Genomic DNA, 13,471 nt, shown 5'->3' on the forward strand with positions numbered 1-13,471 from the left:
TATGTGTGAGGAGGGTGTGTGTGTATGTGTGTGTGAGGGGAGGGTGTGTGTGTGTAGGGTGTGTGAGGGGAGGGTGTGTGTATCTGGGGAGGAGGGGAGAGAATGAGTTACAGTGTGTCAGTGATGTTGGTGGGGGGCGGGTGCTTAACTCCCTGCTCGCCCGGAGTAGGGGGAAGGCGAAGGCGGGGAAGGCTCTGGCCCCACTCAAAATGGAGCCAAGTGTCTGCCTCGCCTAAGATGGCGGCCTCCCCGCCTTTCGGTTCCGGGTTCTCAGCGTCGATTGGGTACCTGGGGAGCCGAGCGGGTCCAAAGGTGGCCGAGCCCCGCCCCCTTTCTCAAGGTGACGCTCCGCCCCCGATGGCGTCACGCGGGAGCCGGGGCCCGCCCCCCCCCGCCTGTGCCGCGGTTACCTCGCGTGTCCTGCCTTCATAAGATGGCGGTCGGGTCGCCTACCCGCGGCGGCAGCGCCACTCTCAACATGGTAGCTGTTTACCCCGTATTTCTCCTCCCCTCTCCGCCTCAACTTCCTCGTTGTTTTGAATAAACTTTATTGACTACTCTGAATTGCCTATCACCGCCACCGGGCTTCTCCCGGCGATTTTTCGGGCTGTTTTTCTCCAACCGGGCCGCCGGTTCATCTCCTTCCTCGTTGGTTTGCTCGCGGCGATCTCCTGCCGGCCCAGCGACGCCGCCGCTTGCCTGTTCGTCAGGCGGCCGCCGGACTAGGCCCGAGCCGCGGGCTCCAGTAGGCCCTAACAGCCGGGCCCGGGGCAGAGCTGTGGAGAAAATTGCCCTGAAGCAACCGCAGGGCGGCCAGGGCCGCGCGACCCAGCGGGTGGCTCGAGTGTAAGGCGAGAGAGGTTCGCTGCGTTGCCGTGACGATCCCAGAATTCGGTGCGCGTCGCCTGTGGGGCCGGAACTGCTGGCCGAACCTTCGCTGAGCGAGGCGCTGAGCAGCTCCGGAGCGAGCCCGGCCGCCGGCGCTTCGGTGGAACTGAGCTCAGCGGGCGTGAGGAATCCCTGCGGCTTTGCAGATGAGGAGGTCCCTGTAGGGTTCCGGACCAAATACGTTCTTGTCAGGTTTGGGGCGTGAGGAGGTTCCTGTCAGTTTGGGAGGCGTGAAGAGATTCTCGTAAGTTTCGGGGGCTGCAAGGATATTCCTGTCACTCTTGGGATCTGTGACGAGATCCCCGTCAGTTTTGGGGGACAGGGGAGTCTTGGTCAGTTTGAGGGGGCTGTGAGGAGATACCTGCCAGTTTAAGAGCTGTGGGAGGAAAATCCTGGCTTGGTTGCAGGAGTGTGAGGAAATTCTAGTCAGTTTCAGGGATTTTGAAGCGATCCTTTCGAGTTTTGGGGGTGCAATAAGAACCCTGTCGTCTTTGAAGTAGAGGGTGAGCTGATCAGTTTTGAGGTTGAGATTTATTTCAGTTGTTGGGGTGATGAGACTCCCGATTGGTCGGGGATGGAATGATTTTGAGAGTGAAGGAGCAGATCATTTAAACTCTCACAACAGAACCCCAGAACTGTGATTTGAGTTGGGCGCCTAGTCTTGTCTGCCTCGTTGCTGAAGACATCGAGGTAATTGTCGAGTAATCTGAGGACTTCCAAGGATCCCTCATCTCTCTCTAGTTGCGTCTATTTTGGGGGTGAGAGAAGTGGCTTTTTCTGAGGTACCCCCAGCCTCATCCTCTAGGCTATGCTTTGTGTCATAATAAATATTGAGAGCCCTGGGAAACAAGGTTGCTAACAAGGAGAGGGTGCAGTGAGGGATTAAAGAACCTTCCTGAAAAGGCATCAGATCTTTCCCTGAAACCCGGAAAGAAGTTATCACTGACCCTGGGGGCTGAAGGAGGTAAGGAGGGAAAAAAACCCTCGACGGCAGAGCGCCCTTCTTTATTTGTTAAAGAAATTCTGGCGGCCGGTGGACTTTCTCCGATTGCCCCCTACAGCCTCACCAGCTGTGTTGCATCCCAGCAGCGGTAACTGCCCATTTGTGAGCTGAGGGACCTGATTCACTCTGTAAAAAGTGTTGTTTGTGCCCAGCCTTCGTCCAGAGAGAACGCGTGCTGCCGCCTCCCGCTCCCTTTGACTCTTGAGAACCTGGCCCACCGCAGAACGCTCCAAGGCCAGGCGAAGATGGCCTCGGTACCGGTGTATTGCCTCTGTCGGCTGCCTTACGATGTCACCCGCTTCATGATTGAGTGTGACATGTGCCAGGACTGGTTTCATGGCAGGTAAGGAGGGCAGGGCACGCTGGACAGGGTGTAGAGACCAGGTGCTCACTTGCTTGCTCCTTTCTTAACTCTGGTTCAGGTTCCTGCTCAGAAACTTATTTCCCCTCTCTTGCAGACAGTTAACACCAACCCACCTCCCAGACCCAGATTCTTACGTCGTTCCTTGCAGACTAGGGCCTAGCTGACATTGGCCTCTGGTTTCTCCTCTTTTTTCTTTTCCCATATGTATTTCTTCTTTGTACCCTTCTTCTGTTTCTTTGTTTTTTTTCCCTTAGAAAAATATTTTCTTTCCAGCCACAAAGAATGTATCATTTTTGTATTCTGGCAATTTTGTTTTGCCTCAGATGCTGGCTTTGGGGGAGACGGTACTGCATTTTTGAGATATTTGAGTCCAACAAACATGGATTTGAGTTGTGGTTTTGCAACTTATTATCAGAGTGACCTTGGGCAAGTTGCTTTGCCTCTCTGAGCCTCTGTTTTCACCCATGAAGTATATCTAATACATCCTTCCTGTTTACTTAAAGCATTTTGCATGCACTCAGTAAATGGAGGCAGAAATGCAATAGTATTTTATTTCTACAGTATTTATCTGAAGAACCATCCAACTAAATTGAATTAAGCAGAGGAGATGTTGGGTAAAACAGTAGGAGTAAAACCACTAATGAATTCCCTCCAGCTAAACATGTGTGCACATAAGCACCTGTCACCCAGGATTCCAGAGAGGTTAGTGTGTGGAATAAACCTGTAATATTATCCCATTATTGGGACTTATATCCCAGCTCTGGAAAGAAAACCATGAGAGGGATTTGTACATTAGAGTACAACAGAACAGTGTATGGCGCCCTCCTCCTGTTGCATGTTGTTAGATTCTAGAATTTTCAGTTGTCATTAGTCCCTTCCAAAGGAGCTGTTCCTGCTATCACACCCAAGACCAAACTGAAGGTGTTGGTGCTGCTAAAATTCTGCTCTTAGCAGGGACTGCCCTGTGCAGCACGTCCAAATGCATATTCAGCTGATCATTGTTGAGTATTACTGTGTGTCATGTTCCCATGGCACTTTGTGTACATCCTTATTGAAAGTGATTATTTCATCATATCATAGTTATAAATACGTCTGTGTCACTCATTAGCAAGAGCTGCCTGAGGGCAGAGATGTCAGCTTTTCATATTTGGTATCCTCAGAACCTACTTCAATGATAAACATATAATAGATTCTGAGTACATTTTTTTTTTTTTTTTTTTTTTTTGCGGTACGCGGGCCTCTCACTGTTGTGGCCTCTCCCGTTGCGGAGCACAGGCTCCGGACGCGCAGGCTCAGCAGCCATGACTCACGGGCCTAGCCTCTCCGCAGCATGTAGGATCTTCCCGGACCGGGGCACGAACCCGTGTCCCCTGCATCGGCAGGCGGACTCTCAACCACTGCGCCACCAGGGAAGCCCCCTGAGTACATTTTTGAATGAACAAATGAATGAGTTGTCTTGAAAAAAGCTATTGCCTGTGGCCCTTGCTTTGGATTGTGTAGGTTTAAACCTGGAAAGTGAACTCCTACCACAATACAGAGACCCTAACTCTGCAGTCTGGGAACAGGAAACAGGAATGAATGCTTCCTGAGTACTTACTGTGTTCCAGGCCCCATGACAGAGACTTGGCATACATTTATCTCATCTAATCCACATCCAAGTCTGAAAGTTAGGTATTTCTTTTTAAAATAATAATAAGAAAATTTCTCTGACTATGTAAGTGAGACATGCTCATTGTAGAACATACAGAAAAAGAATAAAGAAGGAAATAAAAATCATCCGTGAGCCTACTATCCAGGACAATCTACTGTTTAATTTTTTTGTTGCATTAACTCCCATCATTTGACTTAGAATATAAACATATATTTTACAACATGGGATTGTATTATAAGTACCATTTTGTAACGTGATTTTTATTCCTACTTAACATTATAAAGTTAAGGTCATTAAATATTGATCTGATTTCTGATATCCCATCATATATCTGTATCATCAGTTACTTGGTCATTTCCTCTGAGGTTGGATACTTAGGTTATTTCTACTTTTTTATATTATAAATAATACTATGATGTGAGGGAAACTTTGGGGGTTCTGGAAATGTTTTGCATTTTTATTTGGGTGCTTGTTGAAACAAAAGAAAACATTGCGGTGAACATCTTTGCATAGTAGAGACTTGACACTTACAAGGAACACCACTGAGGCCTTTAAGAATTCCAAATTTACAAATATGGAAATGGATTTATGGGCCAGGCCCCTCCTTAATCACATTTCTGTGGTGAGTCCTGTGTTTCTGTGCACACCCTGACATAAGTTAACTGCCTTAATTGTTTTTCCTGTGAAAGTGACCAAGCTTTTATCTCTTATCATGCTTTTCTTTATGGGCTGCCAGAGAATAAGGAAGCCAGCTGAGAGTCAGGTCCTTGGTGGGTGGCTGTTCTTGCTTACTCAGTGATTAAGTCTGTACTTTAGCATAATTGAAAATTACTAAATATCGTGGACTTTTCACGGTTGTTCACAATAGTTAAGCCCACAAATGCCTATAGATGATATAAATCTATTCACATCTCTGATGACTTCCATAGGCCAGATTTCTTTTTTTTTTTTTTTTTTTTTTTACACGAACCCATGTCCCCTGCATCGGCAGGCAGACTCTCAACCACTGCGCCACCAGGGAAGCCCGGCCAGATTTCTTAAAGTCCAGTTGGGGATTAGTAATGCCATGTTACTTCCTGGTAAGGTTATAGCAAGGAAGGTGACTATTCCATTTTGCTGGTGAGAATCTGGATCTCATGGAGGTTAAGTTACTTTCTGAGTCTGGATTTGAACTTAGAATTATCTGGCTCCAGAGCCCAGGTTCTCAAAAGTGGGAAAAAAATGGTATAGCTCCATTCCTCTATTGTAAAGGACTGGATTTTGAAGAGCATTTTGATTTGTAGAGCAGTGGTTCTCAAACTTTAGGGTGTATCAGAATTACTTGGAAGACCTCTTAAAAGATGAGATAGGTAGGCTCCACTTGCAGGGTTTCTGATTCAGTATGTGAGTGGAGGCTACTCTCAGAACCACTGATTTAGAGCATTATTCTGTCTCAGTTCCTTCCCTTTCTGTAGAGTATGACAGCTTCTGATATTGGGGGATGGGTGGGCTAACATATCATTACTGTACACTGTTGTTCTCAAAATGTGGTTCATTAACTGGGAATTTGTTAAAAATGCAAATTCTTGGGTTGGGACCTGGCAATCTATTTTAACAAGCAGGTAGATTCTGATGTACCCTAACTTTTGAGAAACATTGCTGTACACTGGTGGAGGAAGTTAGTTGGCAAGCATTTATTGATGTCTGGGACTTTGGCAAAATCTCTACAGTTTTCCTATCTATAAAGGAAGTATTGGTTGGCATATCCCCTAGGTGGTGGCTGTGGTGTGGACTCTAAACTCTAGAGGAAATGGCACTGGCTTCAGATCTGGGTTCAAATTCTGACTTACTTTTTAGCAAAGGATTTCATCTCTGTGAAGCCTCAATTTCCCCAAGAGTGGTTGTGATGATTTAAATAAAATGGTAGTGGCCCTTGTTTATTGAGCACTAGCTAGTCTGCTAGTCACTATGCTAAACACTTTGCTTAATTATCTTTAACCTTTTTTTGAGTTTTAAAATTATGAATTCAGTTCATTTAATAGGTATAGGACTATTTAAATTATGTATTTTGTATTGGATATGTTGTGGTAGTTTCTGCTTTCTAAGGAATTGATCTATTTCTTCTAAGTTGTCAAATTTAAGTGTGTAGGAGTTTTCATAGTATTCCCTTATTATCCTTTTGATGGCTGCAGGCTGGCTCTGTGGTGACATCTCATTTCATTCCTGATGTTGAAAATTTGTCTCTTCTCTCTTTTTTTCTCTGTCAGACTTGCTAGAGATTTGTCAGTTTTATTGATCTTTTCAAAGAGGAAGCTTTTTGTTTCATTGAATTTCTCTATTGTCTTTCTGTGTTCAATTTCACTGATCTCTGCACTTTATTATTACCTTCCTTCTGCTTGCTTTGGGTTCATTTTGCTCCTTTTAATGTCTTGAGGTGGGAGCTTAGTTTACTGATTTGAGACTTTTCCTGTATTCTAATATAAGCATTTAGTGCTATTGGTTTCCTTCTTAGTACTGATTTAGCTGTGTCCCACAAATTTTGATATGTTTTCTTTTTCATGTAGTTCAATATAATTTTTAATTTGCTTAGAGGCTTCACATTTGACCTATGAATTATATAGAAGTATGTTGTTTACTTTCCAAGTGTTTGCAGATTTTCCTGTTATCATTCTGTTATTGATTTCTGGTTTGTTTCCATAGCGGTCAGAGAATATACTCTATACAATTTCAGTTCCTTTAAATTTACTGGGGTTTGTTTTAGGGCCCAGGATATGGTCTGTCTTGGTAAATGTTCCATGGTCACTTGAAAAGAATGTATATCCTGCTGATATTGGGAGGAGTTTTCTGTAAATGTTGATTTACTCCTGTTGGTTGATGGTGTTGCTGAATTCTCCTCTCTTTGCTGATTTTCTGTATAGTTGTTCAGTTCGTTGTTGAGCAGGTGTTGAAGTGTCCGGCTAAAATTGTCAATTTTTAATTCTTCCTTTCAGTTCTATCATTTGCCTCACATCTTGCAGCTTTGTTGTTTGAATGCAGATGCATTTGGGATTAATGTGTCTTGGTGGATTGACCCTTTAATTATTATGTAATGTCCTTCTCTGTCTCTGGTAATTTTCTTTGCATGGAAGTCCACTTTATAGGATATTAATATAGCCATTAATATAGCCACTCCTGCTTTCTTTTGATTAAAGGTTGCCTGGTATCTTTTTCTATCCCTTTACTTTCAACTGATGTCATTATATATGAAGTGAGTTTCTTGTAGGCAGCATATAGTTCAGAATTATTTTTGTCCACTCTGCCAATCTTTTTTTTTAACATCTTTATTGGAGTATAATTGCTTTACACTGGTGTGTTAGTTTCTGCTTTATAACAAAGTGAATCAGTTATACATATACATATGTTCCCATATCTCTTCCCTCTTGTGTCTCCCTCCCTCCCACCCCTCTAGGTGGTCACACATAGTGTCTTGATTACTGTAGCTTTGTAGTATACTCTGAAGTCAGGGAGCCTGATTCCTCCAGCTCCGTTTTTCGTTCTCAAGCTGCCAATATCTTTCAATTGGTATATTTTGACCATATATACCTAATGCAGTTATTGATATGTTAGGGCATAAGTTAGTCATTTTAGTTTTTTGTTTTCTGTTTGTTCCCTCTGTTCATTCTGTTTTCTTTTTCCTGCGTTCCTTTGGGTTACTTAAATCTTTTCAAGAATTCCATTTTGATTTATCTATAATGTTTTTGAGTGTAATCAACTGGTATTGACATTTTACCGGTTTGAGTGAAGAGTAGAAGCCTTGCTTCCCTTTAAATTTCTTTATGCTCCCCTGCTATAATTATCTTAAGTATTTCACCTACATACATTGAGAACCATATCATATAGTGTTACAATTTTTGCTTCAACTCTCAAACATGATTTAGAAAACTGGAGGAGAAGGAAAGTATATTGTATGTACCCATATTTTCACTCTTTCCCTTGTTCTTGCTTACTTCCTAGTGTTCCTAAGAGTCCTTCTTTTATCATTTCCTTTCTGTTTAAAGAACTTCTTTTAGCCATGCTTTTAGAATTGGTCTACTGGCAACAAATACTCTTAGTTTTCCTTCATATGAGAATGTCTTGATTTCCCCTTGAATTCCTGAAGGGTCTTTTCATTTGATATCAGATTCTGTGTTTCCAGTTCTTTCAGTCCTTGAAAACTTGTGCTACTTCCTTTTGGCCGCCATGGTTTCTGATGAGAGATCCTGTGTCATTTAAATTGGTGTTTTCCTTTGGGAAATGTCATTTTTCTCACTGATCGCAAGATCTTTCCTTTGTCTTTGGTGTTCAGGATTTTGATTATGCTATTTTTTTTGGGCCACACTGCATGGCTTGTGGGATCTTAGTTCCCCGACCAGGGATTGAACCTGGGCCACAGCAATGAAAGCTCTGAGTCCTAACTACTGGACCGCCAGGGAATTTCCTGATTATTGCTGTTTCTCAGTGTGGATTTCTTTGTTGCTGAAGCGCTGTTCATTTTTTTTCAGTCTATTTTCCTTCAGTTTTATTGAGATATAATTGACATATAGTACTGTTTAAGTTTAATGTATAGAGTATAATGACTTGAATTACATATACATATATTGTGAAATGATTACCACAATAAGTTTAGTTAACATCCATCATCCCATATAGGTACAAATAAGAGAGAAAGAAAGAAAAATAAATTTTTTTGCTTGTGACGAGAAGTTTTAGGATTTACTCTTAGCAATTTTCAAATATACTATACAGCAGTGGGCTTCCCTGGTGGCGCAGTGGTTGAGAGTCCACCTGCCGATGCAGGGGACACAGGATTGTGCCCCGGTCCAGGAAGATCCCACATGCCGCGGAGCGGCTGGGCCTGTGAGCCATGGCCGCTGAGCCTGTGCGTCCGGAGCCCGTGCTCCGCGACGGAGAGGCCACAACAGTGAGAGGCCCCCGTACTGAAAACAAAACAAAACAAAATAAACAAACTATACAGCAGTAGTCATCATGTTGTACATTACATCCTCAGTACTTATATATCTTATAAGTGGAAGTTTGTACCTTTTGACCACCTTCATCCACTTCTCCCACCCCACCCCCACCTCTGGAGGGTAACCACAAATCTCACTTTTTCTATGAGTTTGGGTTTTGTTTTTTTAGATTTCACATGTAAGTGAGATCATAGAATATTTGCCTTTGTCTGACTTACTTCATTTAGCATAATGCCTTCAGGGGCTGTCCGTGTTGTTGCAACTGTCAGGATTTTCTTCTTTTTTATGACTGAATAGTACTCCATTGTGTGTGTGTGTGTGTGGTGTATTTATATATACATATATTACATTTTTTTATCCATTCATCTTTTGATGGACATTTAGGTTGTTTCCATGGTTCAGTTATTATAAATAAGTGTGCAGTGGATATGGAGGTGCAGATATCTCTTTAACATAGTTTTTGTTTCTTTCAGATAGATACCTAGAAGTGGAATTGCTGGATCATATGATAGTTATATTTTTAATTTTTTGAGGAATTTCCATACTGTAAGTGGCTGCACCAGTTTGCAATCCCAGCAGTGCACAAAGGTTCCCTTTTCTCCATGTCCTCACCAACATTTGTTATCCCTTGTCTTTTTGAAAAGCCATTATAATGGGTGTGAGATGATATCTCATTGTGGTTTAGGTTTGCATCTCCTTGATGATTAGTGATGTTGAGCACCTTTTCATGTACCTGTTGGCCATTTGTATGTCTTCTTTGTAAAAATACCTATTCAGTTAGTCTGCCCACTTATAACCAGACTTCTTTTTTTTTTTTTTTTGCTATTGGGCTGTATGAGTTCTTCATTTATTTTGAATATTAACCTCTTATTTAACATATGATTTGCAAGTATATTCTCCTATTCCATAGGTTACCTTTTTATCTTGATGATTTATTTCTTTCTTTTTTTTTTTGCTGTGCAGAAACTTTTTAGTTTGATGTGGTCAAACTAAATTTTTAATTTATTTTTGATTTTGTCACTTTGTGCTTTAGATGTCATATCCAAAATATCATTGCCAAGATGCATGTTAAGGAGCTTTTTTCCTATGTTTTCTTCTAGAAGTTTCATGGTTTCAGGTCTTACATTTAACTCTTTAATCCATTTCGAGTTAATTTTTGTGAGTGGTGTAAGTCAGGGGTCTGTTTTCATTCTTTTACATGTGAATATCCAGTTTTCCCAGCACCATTCACTGAAGAGACCGTCTTTTCTCCACTGAGTGTTCTTGGCTCCCTTGTCAAATATTATGTGACTGTGTATGCATGGGTTTATTTCTGGGCTCTCGATACTGTTCCATTGGTCTATGTGTCTGTATTTATGCTGGTACCATACTGTTTTGATTACTGTAGCTTTATAATACAGTTTGAAATCAGGAAATGTGATGTTTCCCACTTTCTTCTTCTTTATCAGGATTGCTTTGGCTATTCTGGGTCCCTTGTGATTCCATATGAATTTGAAGATTGTTTTTTCTACTTTTGTAAAAAAATACTGTTGGAATCTTGATAAGGATTGTTTTGAATCTATAGATGGCTTTGGGTAGTGTGGACATTTTAACAGTATTGATTCTTCCAATCCATGAACACAGGATATCTTTCCATTTCTTTGTGTTTTCCTCAATTTCTTTCATTGATGTCTTGTAGTTTTCAGTGTAGAGATCTTTCACCTTCTTGGTTAAATTTATTCCTAAATATTTTATAGTTTTTGACATTATTGTAAATGGGATTGTTTTCTTTATTTATTTTTTAGACAATGTGTTTTTAGTGTATAGAGATGCTATTGATTTTTGCATGTTAATTTTTTTATCCTGCAACTTTACATAATTCATTGATTAGCTCTAACAGTTTTTGGATGGAATTTTTAGGATTTTCTATATATAAAATCATGTCATCTGCAAATAGAGATTTGCAGATTCCTTCTTCCTTCTTCCTTGTCAATTCTGATGCCTTTTTTTCCCCTTGACTGATTGCTCTGGCTGGGATTTCCAGTACTCTGTTGAATAGAAGTGGTGAGAGTGGGCACCCTTGTCTTGTTCCTGATCTTAGAGGAAAAGCTTTCAACCATTCACCATTGAGTCTGATGTTAGCTCTAGGCTTGTCATATATGGCCTTTATTATGTTGAGGTGCATTTCTTCTGTACCCCATTGAGTGTTTTTTTTAATCATGAGTAAGTGCTGAATTTTGTCAGATGTTTTTTCTGCATCTTCTTTTGAGATCACTTTTTTCTTTCATTCTATTAATGTGATGTGTCACCTTTATTGATTTGCTTATGTTGAACCAGCTTTGTATTTTAAGGATAAATCCCATTTGATCATGGGAAATGTTCCCTTTAGTGTGCTGCTGAATTCAGTTTGCTAGTATTTTATTGAGAATTTTTCCGTGTGTATTCATCAGGGATACTGGCCTGTAGTTTTCTTTTCTTGTAGTGTCCTTATCTGGCTTTGGTATCAGGGTAATGCTGGCCTCATAAAATGAGTTCTGGAGTGTTCCCTTCTTTTTGATTTTTTTAAAGAGTTTGAGCAAAATTGGTGGTAATTCTTCTTTAAATGTTTGGTAAGATTCACCAAATGGCCATCTGGTCCTAGGTTTCTCTTCGTTGGGTGTTTTTTTTATTACCGATTCAATCTCCTTACTAGTAACTCATCTCTTCAAATTTTCTATTTCTTCCCGATTCAGTCTTGGCAGGTTGTATATTTCTAAGAATTTATCTATTTCTTCTAGGTTGTCCAATTTGTTGACTTATAGTTGTTCGTAGTTCAGTCTATTTTCTTTCTGTTGTTCAGATTGGATAATTTCTATTGTTCTATCTTCAGGTTTACTATTTTTTTTCTCTGTTGTCTACATTCTGCTATTGAGCCCATGCAGTGAGTTTTCATTTAAGTTACTATAGTTTTTTTCTAGAAGTGCCATTGGTTCTTTTCTATGTCTTCTATTTCTTTGCAGAGATTCTATTTTTTGCTAACACTTTTTATTTATTCATTTGTTTCAGGCATGTTTGTAATTGTTCTTTGAAGCGTTTTTGTGGTTGCTTCTTTAAAATCCTTATCAGATAATTCCAACATCTGTGCCATCTCATTGTTGAGATTGATTTTCTTTGCTCATTCAAGTTGTGATTTTTCTTGTTCTTGATATGATGAGTGATTATTTTCATTATATCTTGAATATTTTGGCTATTATGTTATGAGATTCTGGATATTATTATATCTTATGTTTTTGCGAGCCTCTTCAGACACTGCACTTCAGTGGCAGGGGAAGGGGGTACTACTTCTTTACTGCCAGGTAGGAGTAGAAGTCCAGGTTCCCCCAGTTGCTCTCTGTTGGCACTCACTACTTCAGATCCTGCTGTCATCTAGTCAGGCTGCCTTCTCTCCATCTTTCAGAGTCGTCTTACCTTTTTTTTTTTAATGTCCAAGATTTTTAGCTGTATTTAGTGGGAGTAATAGCGAGAAGTGTGTTTACTCCATTATTCCAGAACCAGAAGTGACCAATTAATCTTTAAAATAGCTCTTTGGAGCTATTATTTTCTCTCATGAGGCTAAATAGCTTGCTCAGAGCTACATAGCCAGTTAGTTGCTCAACCACAAGTCAAACCTGGGTCCCTTGGACTCTTGCTATAGGATATAATACTATAGATAGTATAAAGCACTGTTCAAGTTAAGCCCTTTTCAAGGTGCTGTGGGAGATAGAGAAAATCAGGCTTATAAACTCACACACACTCCACATTGTTGTTCAAAGTGAAATCAGGTTAAAATAGACATCACGCTTTTTGAAGCAGCTGAAACAGCTGCTACACAGCTTTAGGAGTGTGTAGCAAAGGGAAGAGAAGGCCTAGCATTCATATTCAGGGTTTACTATGATACAATGTATGGGCTGCAGAATCCCTGCCCTGGAGAAAGTCTTATAGGGTGTGGAGTTAGAAGTATCAGAAGGACAGCCTGCTCTGTCAGGGCTCACAGGATGTCTCTTGGAGTGACATATTTAAAAAAAATAAATTTTATTTTTTAATAATTATAGATTCATAGGAAGTTGCAAAAAATGTATGTGGAGGGCCTTTGTACCTTTACCCAGTTTCCCCCATGGTGATATCTTATATAACTACAGTATAATATCAAAAGCAAGAAACTGACCTTGGTACAATTCACCAATCTTATTTCAGTTTCACCAGTTTTACATGCACTCATTTGTGTGTGTGTATGTGTATTTAGTTCTATACAATTTTATCACACTTGTAGATTCATGTAACCACCACAATCAGAATACAGAACAACAGAAGGAATCAGAATTCCTTCACCAGTGGGGTAGCATAAGTTTTGCCCCAACCCACCTAGAAGAAATTTGGGATGGCAAACATGTACCAAAGGATGGGTGGTCAGTATCCAAGAGGAGTATTATGAAAATTCAGATCAGGTCTGATAGGCATGATGCCCAGGACTGAGTTATGGGAGCTAAATGAAAATATTTTTGGAAACAGAGGCATCACTGAGTGGGGAGCACACCTGACATGTTACTATTCCCCTTATAGCAAAGGGACCAATGTTATTAGACAGAGTGAGGGGAGAGTAG

General features: G+C 40.8%; 1 protein-coding gene across 1 annotated transcript in view; it reads left to right on the forward strand.

Moving 5' to 3' along the window:
- Positions 1-455: 455 nt before the first annotated feature.
- Positions 456-13,471, forward strand: part of PHF8 (PHD finger protein 8) — a gene marked incomplete at its 3' end in the record, with an annotated part of 62,096 nt that continues 49,080 nt past the window's right edge. The window contains exons 1-2 of the mRNA XM_024767176.1: positions 456-1,132; positions 2,044-2,234. Of these exons, the coding sequence (XP_024622944.1) occupies positions 2,137-2,234 (98 nt within the window). The remainder of the gene's footprint in view (positions 1,133-2,043; positions 2,235-13,471) is intronic.

Source organism: Neophocaena asiaeorientalis, unplaced genomic scaffold (genome assembly GCF_003031525.2).
Source record: "Neophocaena asiaeorientalis asiaeorientalis breed wild unplaced genomic scaffold, Neophocaena_asiaeorientalis_V1.1 scaffold313, whole genome shotgun sequence".
Classification (NCBI taxonomy): domain Eukaryota; kingdom Metazoa; phylum Chordata; class Mammalia; order Artiodactyla; family Phocoenidae; genus Neophocaena; species Neophocaena asiaeorientalis.